This window comes from Gymnoscopelus braueri (genome assembly GCF_963280865.1).
Source record: "Gymnoscopelus braueri genome assembly, chromosome: 24".
In the NCBI taxonomy this organism is placed as follows: domain Eukaryota; kingdom Metazoa; phylum Chordata; class Actinopteri; order Myctophiformes; family Myctophidae; genus Gymnoscopelus; species Gymnoscopelus braueri.
In genome coordinates this window covers 6,755,218-6,782,970 of record NC_137626.1, presented here as the reverse complement: position 1 = coordinate 6,782,970, position 27,753 = coordinate 6,755,218, and the positions used below count along the sequence as shown (strand labels likewise).

General features: G+C 45.4%; 1 protein-coding gene across 15 annotated transcripts in view; it reads left to right on the top strand.

Annotated features, from left to right (window-relative positions):
• Positions 1–27,537, top strand: part of LOC308080417 (protein NLRC3-like) — a 56,675-nt gene extending 29,138 nt beyond the window's left edge. For 14 of the 15 annotated variants that reach the window (XM_080422275.1, XM_080422271.1, XM_080422276.1 and 11 more), the window contains 8 exons: positions 316–564; positions 6,614–6,649; positions 7,002–7,079; positions 8,714–10,481; positions 10,580–10,750; positions 12,610–12,762; positions 14,457–14,503; positions 25,403–27,537. In XM_080422275.1, the coding sequence (XP_080278401.1) occupies positions 316–564; positions 6,614–6,649; positions 7,002–7,079; positions 8,714–10,481; positions 10,580–10,750; positions 12,610–12,762; positions 14,457–14,503; positions 25,403–25,971 (3,071 nt within the window). In that variant the 3' untranslated portion in view covers positions 25,972–27,537. The remainder of the gene's footprint in view (positions 1–315; positions 565–6,613; positions 6,650–7,001; positions 7,080–8,713; positions 10,482–10,579; positions 10,751–12,609; positions 12,763–14,456; positions 14,504–25,402) is intronic. The other variant, XM_080422277.1, reaches the window with a different exon arrangement.
• The last annotated feature ends 216 nt before the right edge of the window (positions 27,538–27,753 follow it).

The following is a 27,753-nucleotide window of genomic DNA, read 5'->3' as shown; positions in this document are numbered from 1 at the left end:
GTGCACTCTGCCTCACTCTGTCGGCTGTATACAGGCAGAGCAGCTGCTGGCATTTCAGCACGGAGTTTCGAGTCACATGGGGGCGCGAGCCAATGAGAGCGTGAACACACACGGACAGACCATAAATAAGGGACAGACACACACACAACCCAAGCACGGTGATATAGTAAGCTCCACTTGGTCGGAGGCGCCTCCTTCCGCGTTCGCAACTATTCATGTGGGGATGTAGGGAATGCAGATAGCTTTATGTTTCATTGATATGACATAATTGCCTGTGATGCATTTAACTCAACTGTCTTTTTCTCTTGCAAACAGCACGTTTTGTGATCCAGAACAGGGCAGTGTTGATTCAAAAGGTTTCCATGGTCATGCCTATAGTAGACAGTTTAGTTGACAGAACCATTGTCCCTCCTGAGCTCTATGCCAGGATTAAAGCTGAGAAGACAAGCATGGACCAAATGAGGGAACTGTACACAGCCAGGCTAGATCCAGGGGGAACTGATACCAGAGCAGCGTTTTACAGTGCCCTTGAACAACATGAGCCCCACCTGTTGAAGACCCTTGGTAAGAACAGATGTAACTAAATTACTATAACCCCCACCCTCTTTTTTTTTTTACAACCTCAATATTATTCTTAGCAGCAGTCCCATAGAGTGGACACGTTTCGGCCAAAATGGCCTTCAGCTACTATCATTACTAGACACACCTGGTAATAAGGAGCAATTTTGATGCAGTCAGTTCCAACAATATTTCATCAATATGTCTGAACAACATCAATTATACATTATATGTTTTCATTTTGAAAACATATATTGTCAAGAAAGAAAGAAAAAATAAGAAAAACTCACAGAAATTCCTCATTAAAGGGCAACTTTACAGATTTTTCACCCAAATCCTATTTTAATGAAGTCGAGGACATAATAAACAGGATGTTGGACTGTGTTTTGTGTTTTTTCTGTGTTTTGGTATTTTGAACATGATTTCCTCGACTATGACATCACAGTACAGAATGAATGTAGTCCAGTTCTTCCTGGACTACAATGTACTACAGCCCATGTTTCCTGTAGCTCCAGTCAGACTGGCCCCTCCAGCTGATGTCAATCACCTTGTAGGAGCCAAATTGGGTTTATATTTGTATTTGTACGCTGGATTGGATTATTGATTTGTGACAGATGTAGGCACTTTGATGGTGGGAGAGTCTTTGTGGGTGGCTCCAGCACGTTACAAATAATGGTCCTCACCTGCTCACCTGAAGGCTGGTTTGACCGTGGGGGTAGGGTGAGCTGGGAGAGATAATCTTTGCACATATTTATTACATATTTATTGGACATTAACACATTGCGTGCCAAACGCGTAGTTCTACGCGAACCTAAATAATTGCGCAGCGTGCCAGTTTTTTTCGCAGTGACACATTTCATTGTAGGCCTCCCTCGCAGTGACACATTTCATTGTAGGCCTCCCTCGCAGTGACACATTTCATTGTAGGCCTCCCTCGCAGTGACACATTTCATTGTAGCTCACCGGAAACTAAAATGTCAATCGAAGATTTTCGTTCCCATCCGCCGCTGCTCTAATCCGCCATTATCTTGGTTGTTGTTTTTCTCCGCGGTGAACGCTGTTTAATAGAAACTGCGACTACTACAAAACGGTCTTCTCTGGGCCACTCACACAGCTACCCTGTGTGTCTACAAACAGTTGAACGTGCGATCTTAAGGTATTTAGCGAGGTCTGTGGCGACGTGAAAAAAACAAAAAAACAACAATAAATCGGTGGCAATGGTGAGTACATTATGATATTAAACTCTGGCGTGGAATGTGTTAATATTTGGTGACACTGTAGTAAAGCATTTTTAAACTTTTGCTTAACTTTCGTTTGGATGTGAGTCCTTTTAGTTTGAGCGTCAGTTGAGGCTTAACCTGCCGGCTGATCAATTTATTGGGGATCGCTATCAGCCACAACACACCTTGTTAAAAGTGCTCTAAGGTGTCAGTTACCTTATCTAGCAGCACCTCCGCAGTGAAGGGCACCATGACACTCCCACAATAACTTATGACGATATGTAAACACCATCTAACATCAGTGATATTTGGGGGGGGGGCGGCGGGTGAGCTCCCGGCGGCGCGCATTGCGACGGTCACCACATCTTCCTTTGCCCCCTAGCCAGGTCGGCGGCATGTTACGGGGCCTCTCCACACGTGGTCCCTCCGCACCTGGTCGGGCCCGCAGGCTGCAAGCAGCGTCCGCCGAGCAACCAGAGGTGCACCAGAGGTGCCGGCGGGGCCCTTGCAAGAGGCGGGCTACGAGTGCCTATTGGTCAGATTCAATCGTGGGTTCCACGGCCCTTGCGGGCGGCGTGGTACACAGTGCTTTGACTAGAGTGGCCACCGTGGCCGACGGCGGGCCCTGCATTCGGGCAGGCCTGCCGTCCGTCCCCAGCGTCCGCACGCTGGGTCAATTATCCGGGATGGGAAAAGTTGCCGAGACTCCCGGGAGAGAATTTCAAAGGAGGGGGCCACGGCAAAGGCCAGATCCTCCTGGGCCCGGCGAGGACCTCCAGGGCGCCCGTCCGCCCGACCGTGCCCGACCGGAGGCCTCTCTCTTCCCATAGCCCCGATGGCCGGCGTGGCCTCCGATTTCATGGTTCTCTCCCCTCTCGCGGGGAGGGGGGAAAGGGACCCACGGCCACCACCACCGGACAGAGCCTCGCCCCGGGCTTCGCCACGGCCAAGCTCCATAGGTACGTTCTGGAGCGAGTCGGCGCCTCGCCCGGGAGACTTTTTCACAGGAGGGAGGCAGGGACCAGCCGGGCGCCTCCTGGGCCATGGGGAGGGGACAGGGAGGTACGACGCGGAGATCCAGGAGAAGGGGGCCCGCGCCGCCACCCGAGACGGAGCCTCGTGCCGGGCATCGCCACGGCCAAGCTCCATAGGTACGTTCTGGAGCGAGTCGGCGCCTCGCCCGGGATACTTTTTCAAAGGAGGGAGGCAGGCGCGAGCCAGGCGCCTCCTGGGCTGCGGGCAGGAGACGTACGACGCAGACATCCAGGACAAGGGGGCCACTCGCGCCCCGACGCTGCCCCGGGACCATGCCCCGGTTCCGGGCATGGTCTCTCTAGCTACCCTATGGCACAAGTGGCCACCTCTCCCCCCAAGCGACATTTTGCGCAGGGGAGAGGTCGGGAGCCCAGGGCCTCGTGGGACCTCTGGACAGGGCCCAAATCCTGGAAACCTCCAGGATTTGGGGCCTCTCGCCGACCCGCCGCCACCCCGGGAAGGAGCCTCTTCCTGGGCATGGTCCTCACCTATCCTCTGGCACCAGTGGCCACTTTCCCCCCATGCAAAATTTCACGCAGGGGAGGGGCCAGAGCCCCAGGCCTCGCGGGGCCTGGAGCTCTGACACGATTTTCAATTTTTTTCCTGGGTTTTTCGGCCGCGGTTTGCCCGGGCAGCCACCCAGGGACCCGGGGGGGCGCAGCCCCGGCCCGGATCCAACGAGCCCTCTGCCGGCCTCGGGCGACCCACGGTCCGGGAGGTACCGCCCGTTTTGAGAGCAGATCGTGCAGCCAAAAAAAGTTGAGATTTTCGGCCGGGGGTCCTCCAGGGGATCCCCGGGGACCTCTGGAGCCTCTGGAGCCCATGCTGACACTTAGAGACATTTTTGATTTTTTTTTGAGAACCATGATTTTAGGCCTCGCTGAACCCATCGCTTACCCCAGGAAGAGGCCTTTGTCCTGGGCATAACTACCCGATGGCACAGGTCGGCCTTCCAGGCACCTGCAAGAAAATCCCCGGAGGCAGGAAGGAAGGCGCCCACCTCCTCGAGGGCCCTGGACACTTAGAAAATGTTTTGATTATTTTTTTAGAACCAGGATTTTGGGCCTCGCTGAACCCATCGCTGCCCCAGCAAGAGGCCTCTTCCTGGGCATGGTCCCTACCTATGAGATGGCACCAGTCGGCCCTTCTCCCTGGCTCTCCCCTTCACACAGGGCAAGGGAGCCCAGTGCCTCACGGCACAGTGCCGGGTGCACACTCGCCCGCTCTACCCGCCCCGGGAGCCACCGTCCCTCGGTAGGAGGTGGTCCATGGACCCCCGATGGGGACCAGGGACTGTGGACCTTGTGGACACCGGCGGTATTGCGCCCCACGACAACAGGCTCTGGATCTGCTCTTTTTCCAGCCTTTTTTAGCCCGGATTCCGGCTTTCGGACCCACGGGCGTCGGAGCAGCGCCGTGCACCCGGTTAAAACAAATGCATAATGAACTAATTAAATTCAAAATAAAAGCCAAACTAACAAAAACAACTTCAGTCACACCCCTCTCTCTTCCCTGACAACTTGGTACAGTCTGGCTAGATATTTGACAGTTGAAAGGTACGGTCACACAGTCACGGCAGAAAGCCACATCTGATCGCAAGTCCATGTGGCACTTCTATTCCTCCCATTTCCGTCTCTTTCTTAGTCATCTTCCGGGGCTTTGAGGAACCGGTGCAGGACAGTGCCAACAAAGTGCCGGTTTTCCGGATGTGTAGTTGTTTGACTAGTGCTATTTGTAGAAGTGAGGACAGAGGAATGTACTCTAGCAACATGGAAACATATGCACGTGCAAAATAAGATTATCCATATTATCCTTCAATATGAAAACATTAGCACACCTTAACACATATGAAAACGTCATTACATCATTATGAATAGTATCAACAAAATTAACCCCAGCTATGCCTATTCTGGGGAGAACATTCGCCAAAAATAGCCGATCTACAAGCTCACAACGCAACGCGTGGTGAGCTTGTAGATCATCTATTTTTCTCAAAGAGATTTGGTGTTGGCAGAAAAAAGCGGTTTAAGACAAGTGCATGTGAATGACATCAATAATTATGAATGGCAGATTCATATGGTAGAAGGGTGCAATTTATGACAATAAAGCACTGAGATGTTTTGTTTTTTGTAGCCCACGTTTGTATGTGAAACTGAATAATTAATACAAACTTCTTCTTTATTTGGGATAATATTTTTTCATTCTGCTATTATATATTATGCTCACATAAGATATTCAGATGGGTAAACTGTGCAAAGTATTCAGGCCATTCATCAACAATAACAATGTTTGCATTGAAATACGAGCGCATGTGTCTGGCCGTTTGTTTGTGATCGTCTGCCTTGTATTCACCCTGCATATGAAGTGCTGGATCACTGAAAGAAAACTACAAGTGAAAACCCGCCCAGTGGAGTGAACGCATGACGCATCTGTCCCATTGGTTGGTGCCTATCACTGCCGGTCATAGTTCATAGTTGAACCCGATGCGTCGGACTTCACGCTAGTGCACGCGCATCAGCTCCGTCAACGCATCGAGACGGTCTTTTTCCATTTTTTCCCATATAATGGGAGTGGATGGAACCTCCGCCCACCAAACACATATGTGTGACGGGACCTTGATTGACTGGAGGGGAAAGGTCTGACTGGAACTACAGGAAACATGGGCTGTAGTCCAGAAAAAACTGACATTCTGTACTATGATGTCATAGTTGAGGAAATCATGTTCAAAATATCAGAACACAGAAAAAAACACAAAACACATTCAACATCATGTTTACAGTATTATGTCCTCAACTAAATTAAAATAGGATCTGGGTGCAATATTGTTGCCCTTATTTGGAGCTTCTGTTCTCAAATAAATGAATAGAAATCACCTCATTTTGAAATTTGAAGTAATGTCACTTTAGTGGTCCAGACAAATTCACCTTATTTTCAGCTCCACAAGCCCAAGGTAGTGGCGGAAAGTATTGAAAGCATCAATCTTTCCCCCAATAAATACATTTCCAATTATGCTATTTACATGACATTTCTACTAGACATTGGTATTAACTCAAGAACACAATGTAAAATTCTTCCTTTGCCTCCTGGGAGTGTGTGTGCAAAGTTTAATTAACTAATGTTGCGTTCAAATACAAAATATACTAAGATATAGGGACATATATCAACATGTGATCAACATGTTCATTGATGTCAGCTATGAGTGAGAAAAATATGAAGGAAAATTTAAAGCCTGACATGCAACTGACTGACGGAAATAATTAATTTCCCGAACGTGCTTGTTGCCTGGGATTCATCATGAGATAGACCAGTGATCTGCGCAAATCAAGGTTTCCTGAATCACACGTTAGACTTTACTTAGAAAATATACATCAAACTTTACACTCAAATATAGTAGGAAGCTAAGAACAGCTTTGTGAATTAGGTCCAATATGTGTATAGGAATAGGCCAACATTCTGTTTGGATGAATCGTTTCTTCATACAAGAACAGTCATTCAAAACATACAAAATGTATTTCAATTACAATTTTCAATAATTCTATCCCTGTGTCATTCAACATCATTATTATTTACGGACTTTAATATTGTGATATCTTCATAGGTGTTAATTAGCATCATTAGAAATATATCTACTGGGGAAAAGGTTGACACATTCAATACTTATTTTCCAAATTGTATATTGGTTAACAGGACCGTGTGATATCTAATGGCTAGATATGAATGTCTTCCTCCCTAGATAATGACAAGAATCCCATTAAATGAATATTATATCAACTCACTTCATTACTCCTCTTCTTATGCAGGAGCTGTACTTCCATCAGAAGACTCAGCTAACAGTGGTGAGTTATGAAACATTTGATTTAACTGCCAACCTTCTAGAGAGTAGTATGAAAGTAACAGCTTTAACATGATGGAGAGCAGTAAGAAAGTCTTTATTAACAGCTTTAACATGATGGAGAGCAGTAAGGAAGTCTTTATTAACAGCTTTAACATGATGGAGAGGATTAAGAAAGTATTTATTAACAGCTTTAACATGTTGGAGAGGATTAACCACATGAACCCTATTCTGGGCATATCATTGTCAGTGGCAGTGCCACAGGCCGAGGTTCCTACAATCTTCGATACAAGATAGATGTCAGATAATCTATCCCATTTAAGAGCCCATTTTATTATCCTCTTCTCCTTATGCAGGACCTGTACTTCCATCAGAAGACTCAGCCAACAATCAAGCTGCCGTCCCACCTGCTGAACTGCAGTGTGAAGCCGATGGTGAATGAAAGAACTATGAAAGAACATGGGCAGAACTGTTTTACTAATGATCATTCACATTTAACAAAATGCTATAATAAATTGATTGATTGGTTTAACTGCCAACAATCTAGAGAGCAGTAAGAAAGTATTCAAAACTTCAGTAGAGCAGTAAGAAAGTCTTTATTCACAGAATGGAGAGCAGTGAAAAACTATTCACAGCTTTAACATGGAGAGCAGTAAGAAACACTTTAGTCACAGCTTTGTGATAATGGACAGCAGGCCTCCAAACTGGTTTCATGAATTGAATTGAAAGCTGGTAACATCTTACCAGGAGCCAGAACAAAAACAAAGACATAATCAATTGTTCTGACAAAACGTCCCACCACCTGCAATGTTTGATTGTTATATTGTATGTACAAATAATTAGCCATTTCTTGTCAGTGTATTTGATTTCAATACAACATTTCATTGGCCCAATTTATACTTCAGGGTAAATGATGTGTGAGCCTATAGAGCAGGGGTGGGCAAGTTTGATGATGGAGAGGGTATATTTATATACACTATATTTCAACACTCACTCCAAAGGGCCACATTGCATATACTGTGCAATGGGCAGACACCTCTTTTAACTTTGCCATTCTATGTCAGGCAAAAGTAGCAAAAATATCAGATCTGCAAGCTCAAAACGTGTCACAGTGCAACACATTTTGAGCTTGTAGATCTGTTATTTTTGCCATTTTTGAATTGGAATCCTGAAAAGTTTTTTTTTAAATTTAATTTCAAAATGCATTTAGTTATACTTATGTTAACTTTATGAACCTAAATACAAATACATTGGACATAAAAAAGACAATAGAATTTTTATACTAGTCATTAACATTCAGTGCCACATGACGTCTAAGACGTCACGAGGCCTGACGTCATGAAAAGACGTTTTTTTGGGGGGGGGGAAACATGTTCAGAACCCAAGATATGATGATTTGAAGATTTGCTGCTCCATTCACTCTTTGTTTAACTTCTTACTGAAAAGGGCTGTATCTCGGCTTCTAAGCACTTTTTTTTTACAATTAATTTTGGTTGTGGCACTCAGAGCCAAAATTCCATAAATAAGCATGGCACTGGAAGAGTTAAGCTACTAATATAGACTGAAATAATTAAAGCGGGTTATGTTTGCATGTTTGGAATTGTAACTGAAATCAATAATATATCAGTATTCCGATATTAACCGCATTAAGTGAAGGTGGGGGCCGCATGTGTCCCCCGGGCCGCCAGTTGCCCATGTGTGCTTTGTAAAATACTTATTCTGGATGTGCACCGTGCATGGTGTCTCTCTAATGTTTAGAGAGACACACCAAGTTTAGAGAGACATACCATGCACGGTGCACATCCAGAATAAGTATTTTATCACAGGAATCAGCCAATGAGAATCAAGGATTGGGACTGTCGGTTTTAGAACTGTTGTTTAAATATATCAATAATTCATCTGATCTCAAATGAAAGATTGCTACATAGTCCTACCAATATTAAATGGCAACAACAGCAGACAAACAATCGGCCTTTTAACTTCAGGATTATCAAGTCCTCTCTTTTAAGGACCACATTTACCATAAGACGCACTTACTGACCTTTTTCTTTTTTCTTTGGTCATTTAGAAACTCAACAACTCAAGTCTAATCTTCAGCAGGACTTGAAGTGTTGGGAAGAGTGGACAAAAATCGGTCAAACTCCAAACAAACCTCTTAATCAGATCTTCACAGAGGTCTATATCACAAAGGAAGACAGTGGCGAGGTCAGTAATGAACATGAGGTCAGTCAGATTGAAACAGCGTTTAGGAAACCATTCAGACCAGAAGCACCAATCAAACTTGAAGACATCTTTAAGCCTTTACCTGGAGAAGATAAAATCAGAACAGTGATGACGAAGGGAGTGGCTGGCACTGGTAAAACAGTCTCAACTCAGAAGTACACTCTGGACTGGGCAGAAGATAAAACCAACCAGAATATCCACTTTGTGTTTCCATTCCCTTTCCGAAGGTTGAATTTGGTGAAGGATGAGAAGTACAGTTTGATGGAACTTCTTAAACACTTTTTTGGTGAAATCAACACAGCAAGGATCTGCAACAAAGAGACCCAAACTGTGTTAATCTTTGATGGATTAGATGAGTGTAGGCTTCCTCTACGCTTCCGGAAGAATGCCATCTGGACTGATGTCACAAAGCCAACATCAGTGGACGTACTACTGACAAACCTCATCACGGGAAAACTGCTTCCCTCTGCCCGCATCTGGATAACCACACGACCTGCAGCCGCCAATCTGATCCCTTCTGTTGACAGGGTGACAGAGCTGAGAGGGTTCACTGACCCCCAGAAGGAGGAGTATTTCAAAAAGAGATTTATTAATGATGAGTACAAGGCCACAACAATCTCCTCACACATCAAAAATTCACAAAGCCTCCACATCATGTGTTACCTTCCAGTCTTCTGTTGGATCGCTGCTACAGTTCTAGAGAATATCTTGAGAATAGAGAAGCATGGTGCACTGCCGAAGACCCTGACTGCGATGTTCATCCACTTCATAGTGGTTCAGTTCAAACATCAGAATGCCAAGATGGACGAAGATCAGAGACAATCGGACTTGAATCCAGAGAATATTCAGGCTATTCTGGCTCTGGGAAAACTGGCTTTTGAACAGCTGAAGAAAGGCAACTTCATCTTCTATGAATCAGACCTGAAAGAGTGTGACATTGATATTGGAGAAGCCTCAGAGTACTCAGGAGTGTTCACACAGATGTTTAAAGAGGAGGGTGGGTTACAAGAAGTCAAGGTGTTCAGCTTTGTTCATCTGAGTGTTCAGGAGTTTCTGGCTGCTCTTTATGTCTTTCTCTCATTCAAGAATGATGGTCTCAACCTAATGTCTAAAAAAAACTCCAAGTTCTCCAAGCTAGTTAGACACAAATCTAAGAAGAACCTTTACCAGAGTGCTGTAGATGAGGCCTTAAAGAGTCCAAACGGACATCTGGACTTGTTCCTACGTTTCCTGCTGGGCCTCTCAGTGGAAACCAATCAAACTCTCTTAAAAAGGTTGTTCAAACAGACAACAAATAGTTCACAGACCGACCAAGAAACAGTCAAGTACATCAAGAAGAAGATCAGGGAAAATCTCTCTCAAGAGAAAGCAATCGGTCTGCTCCACTGTCTGAATGAGCTAAATGATCATTCTCTAGAGGAAGAGATCCAACTGTACCTGACCTCGGGAAGTATCTCCACAGACAAACTCTCTCCTGCTCAGTGGTCAGCTTTGGCCTTCATGTTGCTGTCCTCAGGAAAGGAGCTGGACGTGTTTGACTTGAAGAAATACTCTGCTTCAGAAGAAGCTCTTCTAAGACTGCTGCCAGTGGTTAAAGCCTCCAAAAGAGTTCTGTAGGTGAACTAACACATGGATAGATATATATTATATCATATTTCTTTTATAGGAAAGAAAATAGAAACATCTAATTTTAGCGCTATTGTTCCTTTAGGCTGAGTGGCTGCAACCTCTCCGAGAGATGCTGTGAGGGGTTATCATCAGTTCTCACCTCCGACTCTAATGTTAGAGAATTGGACTTGTCTAATAATAATCTGCGGGATCGAGGAATAAAGAGGCTTTGTGTTGGACTGGGGAGTCCAGACAGTAGATTGGAGACCCTCAGGTCAGTATTCCTTAAGGTGGCTCCAGACCAAACAGACTCGTTCAGACTATTTCAGACTACTTCAGACTGCAACAGACTGGTATTTGGTTGGCAAAAGTGGGCATTTAGTCTGTCAGCCGACTTGACCCATTGAGATGATAATCTGGGAACCAAAGGCCAAAAAAAAGAGGAAAAACAGCGCCCTCTGCTGTGCGTTGCCAGGTCTGCTTATTATAAGCGACTTTGGGCTTGTTTCCCTGATGTTCCCAGCGTTTTTTCTTTTTTTCTTCATGGACGTGCAGTGGTGTAAAGTAACTAGTACATTTACTCAAGTACTGTACTTAAGTACAATTTTGAGTTACTTTTACTTTACTGGAGTATTTCCAATTGTCTATACTTTTACTCCACAACAATTATTTGAAATGTTTAGTTACTAGTTACTTTGCAGATATAAATCATTATAAAACATACATTAACCACTTTAGCCCTATTTTATACCTATAAGCTATTTGAAAATAGCAGATCTACAAGCTCACAACGTGTTGCGATGCACACGTTCTGAGCTTGTAGATCTGCTATTTTCAAACATTTGAGTACATTTACTTTTGGTACTTTAAGTACATTTTTATACCAATACTTTAGTACTTTTACTCAAGTAAATGTTGAATTCCGGACTTTTACTTGTAACAGACTCAGAGTACATCTATTGCATTGATACTTTTACTCAAGTAAAACATTTGAGTACTTTTTCCACCACTGCTGACATGTACACAACATTTTTGAAAACGGTTATTCGAATAATCAAAAATAAATACATTAATTTATTGAAATTAACACCCAGAAAATAGCCAAAACTGAGCACATTTCGATCTATAAGGCCAAATCTAATTTGAAAAAAATATATTAAGAGTATATGAAAGCCAATTAAAATGTTTATACTAATGGAATCTTACACACCTGCTCCCAATAAGTCATCACCACAGCGCAAAAGTAGGTCAAATCAATCAATTTCTCTCTCTGGGAGCGACAACGAGAAACAGTGAATGTAGGTTTTCATAGACATGGTCGCTTGTTTCTCTCACATAATCTGGCCATACCGACAGCCCTTTATTGTCACGTCTTCACCAAACCATGGCTCTACTAGTCGGCCAAAAAGCTGAACATGTTCGGTCGGCTCTGGGTCGGCCGAAAAGGTCCCGACGGACCCCCCGACGGACCCCTAACCGACTGGACGACTATATACGACGCTTCCCGACGCCAAGTCGGCCCAAAATCGGTCTGGTCTGGAGCCAGCTTTAACCTTTTAAATAAATGAGATATCCATAATTCCATATCAGTCCAATTTTAAATACTTCCTGTCAAACGCGCAATAACTTATGAATAAATCTTGCGTTCATTCACCTGTGTGATTCCCATAGCTGCATGTTCCTCCAAACACATCTGATTTTAATAACAGGGCTACTCGTTTTTTGATTCTCATTCAAGATGACGTTCTGTACAGCTTATTACTAGTTTTAAACTTAAATCGTCTAAAATATGTATTTGAAAACATTTAGGCTAGAAATAAGCAATGTAGTGACATGTTCGGTTTGTATAGAAAGGGGGCCTGTCTGATTAATATACTAAATCAAGCAACTTAAAAACTAAATGGGCCCCCTCTCTGTCTGTCTGTCTGTCTGTCTGTCTGTCTGTCTGTCTGTCTGTCTGTGTGTGTGTGTGTGTGTGTGTGTGTGTGTGTGTGTGTGTGTGTGTGTGTGTGTGTGTGTGTGTGTGTGTGTGTGTGTGTGTGTGTGTGTGTGTGTGTGTGTGTGTGTGTGTGTGTGTGTGTGTGTGTGTGTGTGTGTGTGTGTGTGTGTGTGTGTGTGTGTGTGTGTGTGTAGGTTGTCAGGCTGTATGGTCTCAGAGAAAGGCTGTTCTTATCTGGTCACAGCCCTGAGATCCAACCCCCATCTAAAAGTGTTGGATATAAGCTACAATCACCCAGGAAGATCAGAAGACACGCTGCGCTCTGCTGGACAACTGCAGACCCTCAGGTAGGGAGAGGCTTGCTAGCCTGGTAAACCCTCCCTCCGGAAATCTCATTTCCATTTGATTCCAGGAGTGAGTCTGGCATGAAGGCTTGTATGAGCGTTTCTAGTGCATTACCAAATAACCGAGCCAATCAGCGTCCTCGCTCATTGTTTTGTGATTGACAGCGGGGGTAGGCCAATCAGGTGGAACCCGAGTGGTTCACACGTCATTAATCAATACACCTTTCATACAAGCTGCTCATTAACATCAAAGACAAACCAATTACTCCTGGTGATAATCACTGCAGCCTAAAGTGGCTTAATTGGACATCAAAGGGCCACTTGAACATCAAAGCTACATTACTCCCGCCCAGCTCCAGCCCACAGCCAAATTGCCCATATAGGTCTGCAGGCCAGACTCACTCCTGAAATAAAATACAAATGAGATTTCTGGAGGGAGGGTTTACCAGGCTAGAGACTTGCTGCCAGTCATTGCAAAAGTTCTTAGTTGTTTAAGAGTAGTGAAATCACACTGTCAGTTTATAAATCCCATAACGGACGACATATCTTGAAATGTCAACATTGTTTTTTTTTTCATCATACAAGACAGCTGTGTCGCAACCAGTGTTGCCGGATTTTTCGAGAGAAATAAGCAACCAGGTCTATGAAAAGAAGCCCAAAAGAAGTGACTATTATAGGCCACATGAGCACTTTAAACCTATATGCACCTATATGCATACAAGCTCACAACAAATAAAAAGCAATCGCAATCCCTTCATTTCATTCAGTGTGCCTGCTTTTCTCTTTTCTCTGTCACCCCCGCTCCCTATAAACAGAGCTTAAACTTACATCTTAGGATAAGCCATATTCTTCATGCAACACGTATAAGTTTCACCTTTCTCAGAGCATTGTCAACATTGCTCTGAAGCATTTTGTCACTGAACAGTGTAAGGCTACGGGCTGACTGTCACACGTTCTCTCTTGTCTCGATATTAAGCACCACATTAACCTAAGCATATGCTGCCTGACAGCTGCTGCTATCCAAAGTGACGGACTGACTCTCTCTGGTTGAAATCAATGCTCAGCGTCATGGCGCTATCCGGTAAAATGGGTTTTCACTTTTGGGAAAATGTTATTCTCCCAGCACATTCGCAAAAATTACTAGGTAGCTTGCCGTACATTCAGTTGCCATAATATGTTGAGCGTGAGGTAATTATTATCCATCCCGTTCACTATGTAGTCGGCAAATAAGTAAATGTTTACAAACACAGACCACCGTCATACTCCCTAGTCTAAAGTGCATCTTTATATACTCTCTGACCCCCAACATGGCTGCAGTCTCAAGCGAACTTGAGCCACGAGAGGCACGTGCCGAACGTTGCGAAGTTCGCTTGTGCCTACTCAGCCCCGTCCGAGTTATGTACCGATAGGCACAGAATAGTAAATTATGTTGTGGGGACTGCGTTTGCCCCAACTGCCACTCAAAGTGACTACTGGCCAATCACAGCAATCACTTTCCCGGGACGTACCCAACTCTCAACTTCCGGTCCCCAACCACAGTGCACTTACATAGCTTGCATGTGCCACACCCCCTTGCTGACGACACGTTGCCACGCACTAGTAGTATTTCATGTTTAATGGCATAAATGCTTTATCTATCATTGTTTCTATTATCAAATAGAATAACAGGCTTGACTTTGTCTCTCCTTCACCCCCAGTGTTCACCATGGCGGAGAGTGCAGGCTGAAACCAGGTTGGAGGAAGTGTAAGTGTTTATTCTGTTTCAATTATGAAATCAAAGCAGCACACATCCTGCTATGTAGAACAGCTCATATAAACAGCAGCATTTGACTTTCACTTAACATAACTGTAATGTGTTTATATTAACAAAAACATGCATTATATTACCTGGGGTTTATTACATAACACAATCTAGTTTTGGGTGAACCCTGCCTAGCAATGTTGTCCAGGATTCTAGAATTATACACTAAGTACCTACTGTACTTCTCAAAGCTTTCAGCACTTCCTCTCTGAATTTAAACTCTCTAGCCTGTAAGAGCACACCAAACAGGAGTGATTTCATTAAAGATAGCCTCTCTCTAATTGAACAAATGTTGATGTGGTTCTCTTTCGTGGTCGAGACTGGCTCTCCACTACATATTATTCAATATGTACCTCGTGGATACTCTTTAAGACACATCACATATGGTGGCCCTGCCCTGATTTGCAATCAGTGGGGTATTTAAGCCCCACCCAGGCAGAGCCACTTTGATTCTTTGATTTCCACGAGTGCAGACGCTTTGTGGGCTCAGTTAAGACGAAAACAGTACAGAACGGGTGTTTGGCAGCGTGGTCCACTTACCTTTGGTAGAGAGCAGGTCTGGCGAGGCTCCTCTCGGGACGCTTCGCTGTCATATTTCACACCAACAAAAGTACATTCCTGGCGTGCGGCGTGCGCCCTGGTTCCGAATCTGACCCAGTCAGAGGGCGGATCAGGGCGGCTGCTGTTTTGCTCGAGTGACCAAGTGGGGTGCCGTCTGTCGGCCGAACGCTTGGATCGCCGGCATCGCCGCCGCCGCGGTTGCAGCCTGGTTCCGATTCTGACCCAGTCAGAGGGCGGACCAGGGCAGCTGCTGGTTTGCTGGAGCGACCCAAGTGGGAAGCCAACCCAGTGAAGCGGTTGAGCGCTTGGATCGCCGGCATCGCCGCCACGGCGCGGTACCGAGGTAGACCGTAGAACCCGAGCGAGGCCGACCCAGTCGGCGGACCTCCGGGCCATCTACTGCCGGTTATCATCACCGCCGCGGTCCGAGAAGCCCTCGGCGGAGCCAAGTGAAAAGAAAAACAAACAAACAAACAAAGTTGCAGTGTGTCCCTGGTTCTTCCGCGTTGACGCAGCACGCTGTGCAAGGCGTCAGCGTAGGGGGAGGGGCCTAGGTGCGTCCTAGGAGAGGGCTGCACTGTGCCCCACAGGTCACAAGAGGGCAGTGTGGTGCTAGGTCAGGAGTTCTCCTGGCCGTCACTCCTCTCGTTGCAATTCACTGACTTGTTTGAGTATATGAATATACAAATAAATACTTTCACGGTAAATAAGTGAAAAAAAGATAAAGAGACACTTGGCTCTGCTCATATACTGATAGAGTAAGTGTATTAATATACGAAGTATATGAGGATACAAATATTCGAGTATTGAGTATATAAGTGTATGGGTATACAAATGCATACGTTTACGAATATATACCTATTTATTTAGGTATATAGATAAGCATACATGGCTTAAATAATATGGCAAACATGGCCAGCCCAGCGCCCCACGTCTGTCTGGGCTGTGGGCGGCCACGATAGATATATGCTTTGCTTGGGGATGGATCATGCGCGCACGGGTAGTCTGGACCCCTCTGCGTGCATGAATTGCTTTATCTTGCCGGCAGTCGTTTTCTCTCCAACCCGCGAAGCGGGGGGCACCATATATGGTGTGTTGCACGGCAGAGCCGTCCACACCTAGGTGCAATTCTACATTGTGGCGCGCGTTCCACAACAAGGAAAGAGTTTGGAGTAGAAATGTCGGAGTCTTCTGTTGGAGCGCCTCAGTGCGGCTGCAGAGTTCAGGTGCAACCTCTTCCAGGGGAAGATGGAGACACTAGAAACTCTCCTGGAGACACAAGACAAACTGCTGGACATTGAGTTTGATATGGGCATCCATCCTAACGAATAAAATGTATGTATACAAATATAGACGTATATATATATACATATATAAAAATAAAAAAAAAGGCCAGGTGCCTGTCGTTTAGAGGCAAGCCGTTTCCACTGCAACCCAACAGACTGAACGTCCCAGGGTGGCAGAGCCGCACCATACGAGCGTATTGGTGCCAGGTTCGGCGGCTTCTGCGTTCAGGTGTAATAACGCACTATACGGCGTGTCGCTGACGGGGTCAGTTCACGCGACCGGGGTGTAGCTCTGTCTGTCGATCTGCCAGTGACACAGACAGGACGTGCTGGTCTGTTGTACACAAACTGTGCGGTACACAAACTGTGCGGTACACAAACTCTGCAGCCAATCCCCGGCCATTATAGCCCGCTATACGGCGTATCACCGGTTGGGTCGGTTTACGCGTCCGTGGCGGAGTTCCGCCAGTGGAGACACTGGCGGGGCGCGCTGGGAGTCTGTCGAACAATTGCAACAGTATACCCGCGGCCATTATAGCCCGCTTTACGGCATATTACCGATTGGGTCGGTTTACGCGTCCGTGGCGGGTCTGCCAGGGGTCCCCTGAATCAGTCGTTGCACGCTGTACAGCGTATCGCCGACTGGGTCGGTTTACAGCTGTGGCGTAGTTCGCTGGAGAACCGGGTTTGGTGATTCCAGCGGAGCACATCCGTACTGTCAGGGGCGAGCGGAGCGCACCATATATGGTGTGTGGCACGGCGGGGACGTCTACACACCTAGGTGTAATTCTGCGTGGTAGAATCCGGTCATCGGTGTGAAGCCACGGAGTAAGCTCCTTGCTCATCCCGAGAATGCACAGAGCCATGGCTATCCGGACGCAGCTAGCCAAACACAGAGGCTACTCCGTCACCGTATCGGCGCGCGTTTACGCGGCGCTTGCGTGACCTTAATAGCCCTGACCTTTATGGAGTATGGCTGCTCTCCGGCCGGTGAGGCGCCATCGGTGGCGGTCCTAGTCCAAGCTGCGGCAGGAGGACCGAGCTTGTCCGATGAAGCGGCCTATTGAGCCATCGGCCATGTTAGGCCAAGAGGCCAGTGCCCGGCTACAACGAGCTAAGGAGGCTCGTGGATGTGCACGGGAGGTGATGGCAGGAATGCTCCGGCGGGGCTGTGAGCAGCTTGCCGAAGTAATAGAGTACTTTCTCCACCACTGGTGTGGACAGTCATTATAGCCTGCTTTACGGCGTATCACCGATTGTGTCGGTTTACGTGTCCGTGGCGGGGTCCCGTCAGTGGGAACACTGGGCGGGGCGCACTGGTGGTCTGTTGGAACACACAGAAAGCAGCCATTAGAGCCCGCTATACAACGTATTACCGGCTAGGCCGGTTCGCGGGTTCGTGGCGGAGTTCCGTCAGTGGAATCACTTGGCAGGCGGCTGGTGGTCTGTCGAACACAACCTGGGCGGCCATTATAGCCCACTATGCGGCGTATCACCGATTGGGTCGGTCTACGCGTCCGTGGCGGAGTTCTGTCGGTGAATCTGGCCTCAGTGACGCAAGACAGAACACGCTGGGTCTGCCAGGGGTCCCCTGAATCAGTCATTGCACGCTATACAGCGTATCGCCGACTGGGTCGGTTTACAGCTGTGGCATAGTTCGCTGGAGAACCGGGTTTGGTGATTCCAGCGGAGCACATCCGTACTGTCAGGGACGAACGGAGCGCAACATATATGGTGTGTTGCCGTTTCCACTCCAGCCCAACAGACTAAACGTCCATGGGCGACGGAGCTGTGAGAGCCAAGCTCAGGCTATGGCTCCCCCTCTTTACCTGCCCTGCCTGGTTTGGACAGGTCTGTAGAGATGGATTTTGTTTTGAGAACAAGATCCTAAAGGAGAGCAAGAGTAGCCCCCCGCATGTTACAAGGTGCTTGGACGCAGTCCTGGGACCTTGGCGTCGGGAGAGCCTCCGCATCCAGGATTGGATGACCGGCTGGTGCGTGCTTGCTCAGAGGAGCAGTGCCACAACGATGTGGCCAGGCTCCGGCGGCACTTGGGCACTGAGGCCGGCGCCTCGACAAGAGAGGTTGCAGGCTCGGCATGGGTTAGAGGCCAGAGCAGGGACTTTGTCCCTTGCTCCAGTGGGACGGGCCACCCTCTGGGCTCGCCCAGATTTTCAGTTGAGGGCCAGGTTGACCTGGAGGCTGTACCTATGCCCTTTTGTGGCTGATGGCAGCCACGGCACGCATTGTGCCCCCGGCTCTCCTGAACATGCGGCCAGTACGGATTGGGTCAATCCCTGCATTCCACCTTATCCAGCCTGATCAGAGTACGAGTCAGTCTTGAACTGCACCCTTCCCACCCCCTCAGGGCAGTGAAGCAGGGTTGCAGTCACTGTTGGGCCCTGTCAGGGCCTTGAAAGTGTGTATGGACCTAACTGCCTTGGGCAGATGGTCTCCAAGGCTGGGCTCCCTCAATGGGTTGAGAAACAATCCAGCAGGCGTATAGGTGGGCAGACAGGCCAGCCCCTCTATCTGAGGTCTGTGACGGCTCCTGTTTGACGCCGTACACTCCTTGTCATTTACAGTCATGCACCATACGGGCGTATTGCTGGCGGAGTCAGCTAACGCGTTCGGGTATGTAGTCCCGTCAGTGGGGTGACACAGTGGAGCATGCAGAGACTGTCAGGGGTGAGCGGAACGCACCATACGGGTGTGTTACGGCATGGCCAGTTACGCACCTGAATGCAGTTCTGCAGGGCGGAAGCCGGTGTGGTCGTGTGAGCCACGGAGTGAGCTCCCTCCTCATCCCAAGATAATTGTGTCGCTGCGCTGGGATCGGCCAGTGACACGACGGTCCCAAACAAGGGCAACATGTAAATTACCCAGTTGCCGAAGGGGGCTCGTGGCCCTCTCACGGTAGGCCAGCAGTCCCCCCACAGGAGGTGGTACCGTGTGCCTTCAGTGCCTTGCGGCTTGGGGCATCTGAGCCTGTGAACACTTGGGCTGCTATGGCTTCTCTCGAGGCAGCATTCTTGCTGTTAACTTCTCAGCTACAAGAATGTCCCTGTCGTGCATGAGAGATGCTGACCCTTCCTACATGGCAATGCTTGGGTGGTGCTGGTGTCAATCCCTGCATTCCACCTTATGGCCTGATCAGAGTACGAGTCAGTCTATTGAACTGCACCCTTCCCACCCCCTCAGGGCAGTGGAGCAGGGTTGCAGTCACTGTTGGGCCCTGTCAGGGCCTTGGAGGTGTGTATGGACCTAACTGCCTTGGGCAGATGGTCTCCAAGGCTGGGCTCCCTCAATGGGTTGAGAATCAATCCAGCAGGCGTATAGGTGGGCAGGCAGGCCAGCCCCAACAGGAATGTGTGCACATTCCACACAGGGCCTCGCTGCCTCATGGGCTTCTGGCGAGGTGCCCCTCTATCTGAGATCTGTGTGACGGCTCCTGTTTGACACCGTCCGCATTTTTCAGGTTCTACTGCATGGGTGTGGTAGCCAGCACCCCTATCACTGAGTGCGTGCTGGGCTCCGCAGCAGGACATGGCCTTCACCAGTCGTATCTGCAAGGAGAATTGTGGAGTTGCAAGCTCTGTCAGTCCATGAGGAGCTTTGCAGGTCTAGGCCCAGATGATGGAGGAGCAGTGTTACGCCCCATGCTGGCCTTTCTCCCCAAAGTTCTCTCAGAGGTATGTCCCAATCTGGTGTTTGAGCTCTGTCCCTCTTCGACATGCAGACAGATGGGGTACAAAGACAGAGTCGGTTCCCACTCTGCCCTGTTAGAGCTTAGTGTCGTACGTCAGGGCCACACAGGCCCACAGAGTAACAGACCAGCTCTTCGGGTGCTGAAGCAGGAGTGGGTGCTCCTGGGTGCTGTGGAATGGTGCGTCTCTGACAGAGATCCGCACAGCGGCAACATGGTCGACTCCGTCTACATTCACCCGGTTCTACCGACTGAGCGTGGCAGCCAGCACCCCATTCACGGAGCGAGTGCTGGGCTCCAGGCGGTAGAGCAGGTCATACTCACCGTGCCTCCGAGACCCTGGCTCCCGTAGGACGGGCCGGGCTCGGAGTGATGTCGTGCATAGTATGCTAGCCCTGCGTCTTGCGGGCTAGGTGGCTAATCAGTTGACTGGCCTGTCGCCAGCTGGGCCTAGGTAGCGTCTTGCGCCTAGGCCACGAGCATTACATACTTTGTTGGATGTTAGGATTTTGGAGCACGCCTTGGGCTGATACTGCGGGCTTAAACTGCTTCTGGCTGCCGCGGGGGCGGCTGGGTCTGCTTATTTCCTCGCGGTGTGTCTTAGAGAGTTCCCGTACATATTGAATAATATGTAGTGGAGAGCCAGTCTCGACCACGAAAGAGAACGGCAGGTTACATCCGATGTAACCCTGGTTCTCTGAGTGGAGAGACTGGCTCTCCACGAATCAGCCGCTCCGAAATTCGTGTCAATCAAAGTTAATCAAAGTGGCTCTGCCTGGGTGGGGCTTAAATACCCCACTGATTGCAAATCAGGGCAGGGCCACCATATGTGATATGTCTTAAAGAGTATCCACGAGCACTGCCCCTGGGGGTCAGTTCCCGTACATATTGAATAATATGTAGTGGAGAGCCAGTCTCTCCACTCACAGAACCAGGGTTACATCGGATGTAACCTGCCGGTCATTGTGGTCTTGTATATCGCATAATGTTATCCGCTCTACACTATCACGCAGCGAAAAAAATAAACCAGGTTGGCATGGCACAGACTCAGAGTCTTCCCTTGCAACATTTTGCAAAATCGATGGATTTAAGAACTATGAAGGGTGGACATTGACACCATGCCAGTGGTGTAAAGTAACTAAGTATGTGTACTCAAGTACTGTACTTGAGTACAATTATTAGGTATTTGTACTTTACTGGAGTACTTCCAATTTCCAGTACTTTTACTTCTACTCCACTACATCTCAGATATTGTGCTTTTGCTCCACTACAATTATTTGAAAACTTTAGTTACTAGTTACGTTGTAAGTTTTGATTATTATTATAAAACCACTTCAGCCCTATATACATTTTGGCCATTTGAAAATAGCCGATCTACAAGCTCACAATGCGTTGCATCGTGACGCATTGTGAGCTTGTAGATTGGCTATTTGAGTGAGCTCGTAGATCTGCTATTTAAAAAAGATTTTCATGCATTTTAAACATTTTAAAACTTGTGAAATGGGACATTCTGCATAATGACTTTCTACTTTTATTACTTTAAGTACATTTTGATACCAATACTTTTGTACTTTTACTCAAGTACATTTTGAATTCCAGACTTTTACTTTTAACTTTTTTCAACATTGCAGAATTGATACTTTTACTTAACCCATTGAGACCTGAAGCCGATTCTACATGTCTCCTAAATCTCAACAGTTTTCTGAAAAACCTATGTTTCTATATCAGTGGTGCTCAATCTTTTTCATGTCAAGGACCCCCAAAATTATATGTATTTGGCCGCGGACCCCCATCAAAATATCTTGTTCCAGGGACCCCCCAGAAGCAAAGATTTGAGTTAAAAATGTTCGCTTTAAAAATATATATATTCAAAGATTTGCACACATTTTCACGATTTTTCAAAAATAGCAGATCTACAAGCTCGTAGCGCGGCACCGAGTGCCGCGCTATGAGCTTGTAGATCTGCTATTTTTGAATAGCCCAAAGTGTAAAATAATGCTTTTTAGCTCAAATCAAAAAATGACACAGTTCCAGGTCTTAATGGGTTAAGTGAAACATTTGAGTACTTTTTCCACCACTGCACAATGCAGTGTCTGCACTGTTCCTGTGTCAGTCCATAGTTTCATAAAGCATCATTTATCTACTCATTGATCATGCAGGGGTGTCACTTGCTAAAAAGAACATATTGCTACAGTATCCATATATTGGATACAGTCCATCCTAGAATCAGAATCAGCTTTATTGTCACATCACATGGTTTACAGAAGTAAAAAAGTCGGTGAAATTCGTCCATGGTTCCCATCGTGTCGTTATTTCCATAGAAAAAGAAGAAGAAGGAGGGGGGGGGGGGCAAGTGGGAAAGGAGATCTAACAAGAGTATCTGAGATAAGATATAAAGTAGGCCTTGTATAAAGGCCTACATAAACAACCAACCTGGCGGTATGAAGAGTGTGTGTGTGTGTGTGTGTGTGTGTGTGTGTGTGTGTGTGTGTGTGTGTGTGTGTGTGTGTGTGTGTGTGTGTGTGTGTGTGTGTGTGTGTGTGTGTGTGTGTGTGTGTGTGTGTGTGTGTGTGTGTGTGTGTGTGTGTGTGTGTGTGCGTGCGTGCGTGCGTGCGTGCGTGCGTGTGTGTGCGTGTGTGCGCGCGCACACCCACACACGTGCGAGAGATTAGTGGGCTGTCGGCACAGCGGCCCCCGTCCCTTGCATCTGAACAGCGGCCGTGTTTCTCTCGGTCCCCCACTGTGCTGTTCCATACAGTAGCGATCCAGATAAATAAACATGTTTGAAAACGGTCAGGCGGCCCGACCATCCTGTGAGCAACTCAGGAGGGTTAAGATTGGATCTTTGAACCCTCACACTAGATGATATTTATACCCGAGATTCGCTCCCGATCTATAGGCTGGGGTAGGGCACGCTCCCCCGATACTCGGGAGGGTTGTTTAAGACCCTGATTATCTCGTAGTGTAAGGCCACCTTTAAACTGCAGAATTAATTCATTGCTGAATGGGGTTTGACCAGAGCTAATTTCATTCACTTTCACTAGGCTATCAGCAGTGGTGGAAAAAGTACTCAAATGTTTTACTTAAGTAAAAGTACCAATACTACAATTTAGAAATACTCTGTTACAAGTAAAAGTCAGGGATTCAAAATTTACTTGAGTAAAAGTACAACAGTATTGGTATCAAAATGTACTTAACCCATTAAGACGTGGAACGCATCTGTGTCATTTTTAGATTTGAGCTCATAGCGCGGCACCGAGTGCCGCACTACAAGCTTGTAGATTTGCTATTTTTGAAAATGTGTGCAAATCTTTGAATATATATATTTTAAAGCGAACATTTGTAACTCAAATCTTTGCTTCTGGGGGTCCCTGGAACAACATATTTTGAGATGGGGGTCCGTGGCCAAATACATATACATTTTGGGGTCCTTGACATGAAAAAGTTTGAGAACCACTGACATAGCAACATAAGTTTTTTCAAAAAAAACTTAATGGGTTAAAGTACCTAAAGTAAAAAGTACTCATTGTGCAGAATGTCCCTCTTCACAAGTTTTCAAATGTATACAAATCTTTTGAAAATGGCAATATTTTCAATTTTCAGTACTTTTACTTCTACTCCACTACATCTCAGAGGCAAATATTGTACTTTTACTCCTTTACTACTTTAATTATCTTAAAACTTTAGTTACTTGTTACTTTGTAGATTTTGATTATATTACAAAACCAGTTAATGCCCTATATACATTTCGGCCATTTGAAAATAGCCGATCTACAAGCTCACAATGTGTCGCATCGCGAAGCATAGTGGGATTGTAGATCCCACTATCCACATCCTCTGAGATGTAGTGGACTAGACTGCGTGTTACACACACAGTCAAAAAGTATGGGGGAAAAAAGTGACACGATGTGAGCTTGTATATCTGCTTCTCATGGATTAAAGTTCTCAGTCGCCACTCATTAAGTGTGTCACTCAAAGGTTATCTTCAAGCTGTAACTTTTTATATCTGAAAAGTAACTGAAGTTTTCAAATAATTGTAGTGGAATAAAAGTACAATACTTGCCTCTGAGATGTAGTGGGGTAGAAGTAAAAGTATTGGAAATTGGAAATACTCAAGTAAAGTACACATACCTAAAAATGTTACTTACATATAGTACTTAAGTAAATGTTCTTAGTTACTTTCATGCACACATGATACACAGGTTACTATAACATAAGAGTTAATAAGCACAACATTGTAAAACCCATCTCAATGTCCCATACAATGAATTCATAGGTCATTACAGACCATTTGACCAAAGACATGGCTTTGATAAGCACAATAAATCGATACAATCATAGGTCATTACATTACATTAAGAAAAGGACTAAGAGACTAAGGAATAAAATCATTATCTTCTCTCTCTGTATGTATGTTTCCTTTCTCTTTGTACAACCCATTTATATATTTATACCCATGTTACTTGAGTTAGTAGTACAAAGGTATTGGTATCAAAATGTACTTAAAGTAACAAAAGTAGAAAGTACTCATTATGCAGAATGTCCCATTTCACAACTTTTCAAATGTATAAAAATCCTTTCAAAATAGCAGATCTACAAGCTCACAATGCGACGCATTGTGAGCTTGTAGCTATTTTCAAATGGCCGAAATGTATATAGGGCTTAAGTGGGTAATTTATGTTTTGTAATAATAATCAAAATCTACAAAGTAACTAGTAACTAAAGTTTTCAAATAATTGTAGTGGAGTAAAAGTACAATATTTGCCTCTGAGATGTAGTGGAGTAGAAGTAAAAGTATAAAAAAAATTAAATACTCCAGTAAAGTAAAAATACCTCAGAATTGTACTTAAGTACAGTACTTGAGTAAATATAATTAGTTACTTTACACCACTGACACCTTGGTCGCAGCATCCTCTGTCTAACCTTGTACGTCCAAAACTGTTACTTTTCAGGATTCATGTTCAAAAATAGTAAAAGTAGCAGATCTACAAGCTCTAAACACACCGCTTTGCGCCGCGTTTCGAGCTTGTAGATCTGCTACTTTTGATGCTTTTGTGTGACGCTGTAGTATGATCAAGCAGGGCGTTAATTTATGAAAAACAACACAAAGAGTTAGAATATGGAGTAAAAGTACATGTATCACATGATGCGTTGAGAGCTTGTAGATCTGTCATTGTCTGCCATTTTTGAAACAGTGCTCATAGTGGTTAATAAGTTACATTTGTACATTATTATGAAGTTCTATATGATAGTAAACTGGTGTTGTGTTGTGTGTTGTTCTCTCATCAGATGTGTGTGAACTCACACTGGATCCAAACACAGCACACAGAGAACTCTCTCTGTCTGAGGACAACAAGAAGGCGACATGTGTGGAGGAGGAGCTACCATATCCTGACCATCCAGACAGATTTGACCACCATAGACAGGTTCTGTGTAGAGAGAGTCTGCCTGACCGCTGTTACTGGGAGGTAGAGTGGAGTGTATATGTTAATATATCAGTGACACACAGAGGAATCAACAGGAGAGGAGAGGGTGATGACTGTTGGTTAGGATACAATGACAAATCCTGGAGTCTGAGATGTTATGATGGTGACAACGATTACCATGTCTATCACAATGGGGAGAAGACTAAACTCTCTGTCCGTCCCTCTGACTCTGTCCTCCGTCTCCGTCGCTCTAACAGAGTAGCCGTGTATGTAGACTGTTCAGCTGGAAGTCTGTCTTTCTACAAAGTGTTATCTAACACACTGTTACACCTACACACCTACCAGTGCACTTTCACTGAACCACTCTGTGCTGGGTTTGTGTGCGGGTGGGACGGTTCCTCCTATGGTTCAGTGTCTCTGTGTCAGATCTAGGAGGTACAGTAACGTCATGTGTCCTGGAGACACTGCTGCTTTCGTGCGCGCACACACACAAACACACACACACACACACACACACACACACACACACACACACACACACACACACACACACACACACACACACACACACACACACACACACACACACACACACGGCACACACACAGAGTTATGCAGCGCAACGCGTTGTGAGCTTGTAGATCGTCCTGTTTCCATTGTGGTCTATTGTACTCAATTCATCAGTAATACATATCTCTGTTGTCGGGCAGAAACCTCTGATCTCCATATTCTAACTCTTTGTGTTGTTTTTCATAAATTAACCCCTACTTGATCATACTACAGCGTCACACAAAATAATCAAAAGTAGCAGATCTACAAGCTCGAAACGCGGCGCAAAGCGGCGTGTTTAGAGCTTGTAGATCTGCTACTTTTTATATATTTTTGAACTTGAATCCTGAAAAGTAACAGTTTTGGACATAGAGGGTTATTCATAGGATGCTGTCAGTGGTGTAAAGTAACTAATTACATTTACTCAAGTACTGTACTTAAGTACAATTTTGATGTATTTTTTTTACTTTACTGGAGTATTTTAATTTGTTTATACTTTTACTTCTACTCCACTACATCTCAGAGGCAAATATTGTACTTTTACTCCACTACAATTATTTGAAAACAGTTACTAGTTACTTTGTAGATTTTGATTATTATTACAAAACATACATTAACCATTTCAGCCATATAAACATTTCGGCCATTTGAAAATAGCAAATCTACAAGCTCACAATGCGTTGCGATGCGACGCATTGTGAGCTTGTAGATCTGCTATTTTCAAAGGATTTTTATACATTTGAAAACTTGTGAAATGGGACATTCTGCATAATGAGTACTTTCTACTTTTGTTACTTTAAGTACATGTTGATACCAATACTTTTGTACTTTTACTCAAGTCAATTTTTAATTCTAGACATTTACTTAGAAACAGAGTATTTCTACATTTCAGTATTGATACTTTTACTTAAGTAAAAAATTAGAGTACTTTTCCCACCACTGCAAGGTGTTCAAGGAGTTAAACTATGCTCACTTTGTATTTTGAGGTCAGACATTCTTTTAGTTTAGCTTTGAGTTTGGGTAGAGAGTCCAGATCTTTAATGGGTTTTGGTAGTTCATTCCACATTATAGCAAAGGAGAAACACATCAAAGTAACATGGGTATAAATATACAAATGGGTTCTACAAAGAGAAAGGACACATACATACAGAGAGAGAAGAATAAACATCAACCCCACATCCTCCTTTTCTCATCATTCCACTGTTTCTATTGATTTTATTCCTTAGTCTCAGCCTTTTCTTAATGTAATGTAATGACCTATGATTGTATCGATTTATTGTGCTTATCAGAGCCATGTGTTTGGTCAAATGGTATGTAATGACCTATGAATTCATTGTATGGAACATTGACATGGGTTTTACAATGTTGTGCTTATTAAATCTTATGTTATAGTAACCTGTGTATCATGTGTGACATGCTTTCTAATAAACACATACTGTAAGAAAGTCACCTTGTTTTGCTTCAGTCTTTAATAATAATAATAATAATAATAATAAATCCAAATCTTTGTGTGATTGGAACTTTGTTTAACATTAACCACTTGAACCCTAGCATCTCTATTGTGATGGGAACATTAGCCGAAAATAGCAGATCTATAAGCTCACACTGCCTTGTGCTGCGAGGCGTTGTGAGGTTGCAGATCTGTTATTTTCGGCAATTAGGTTT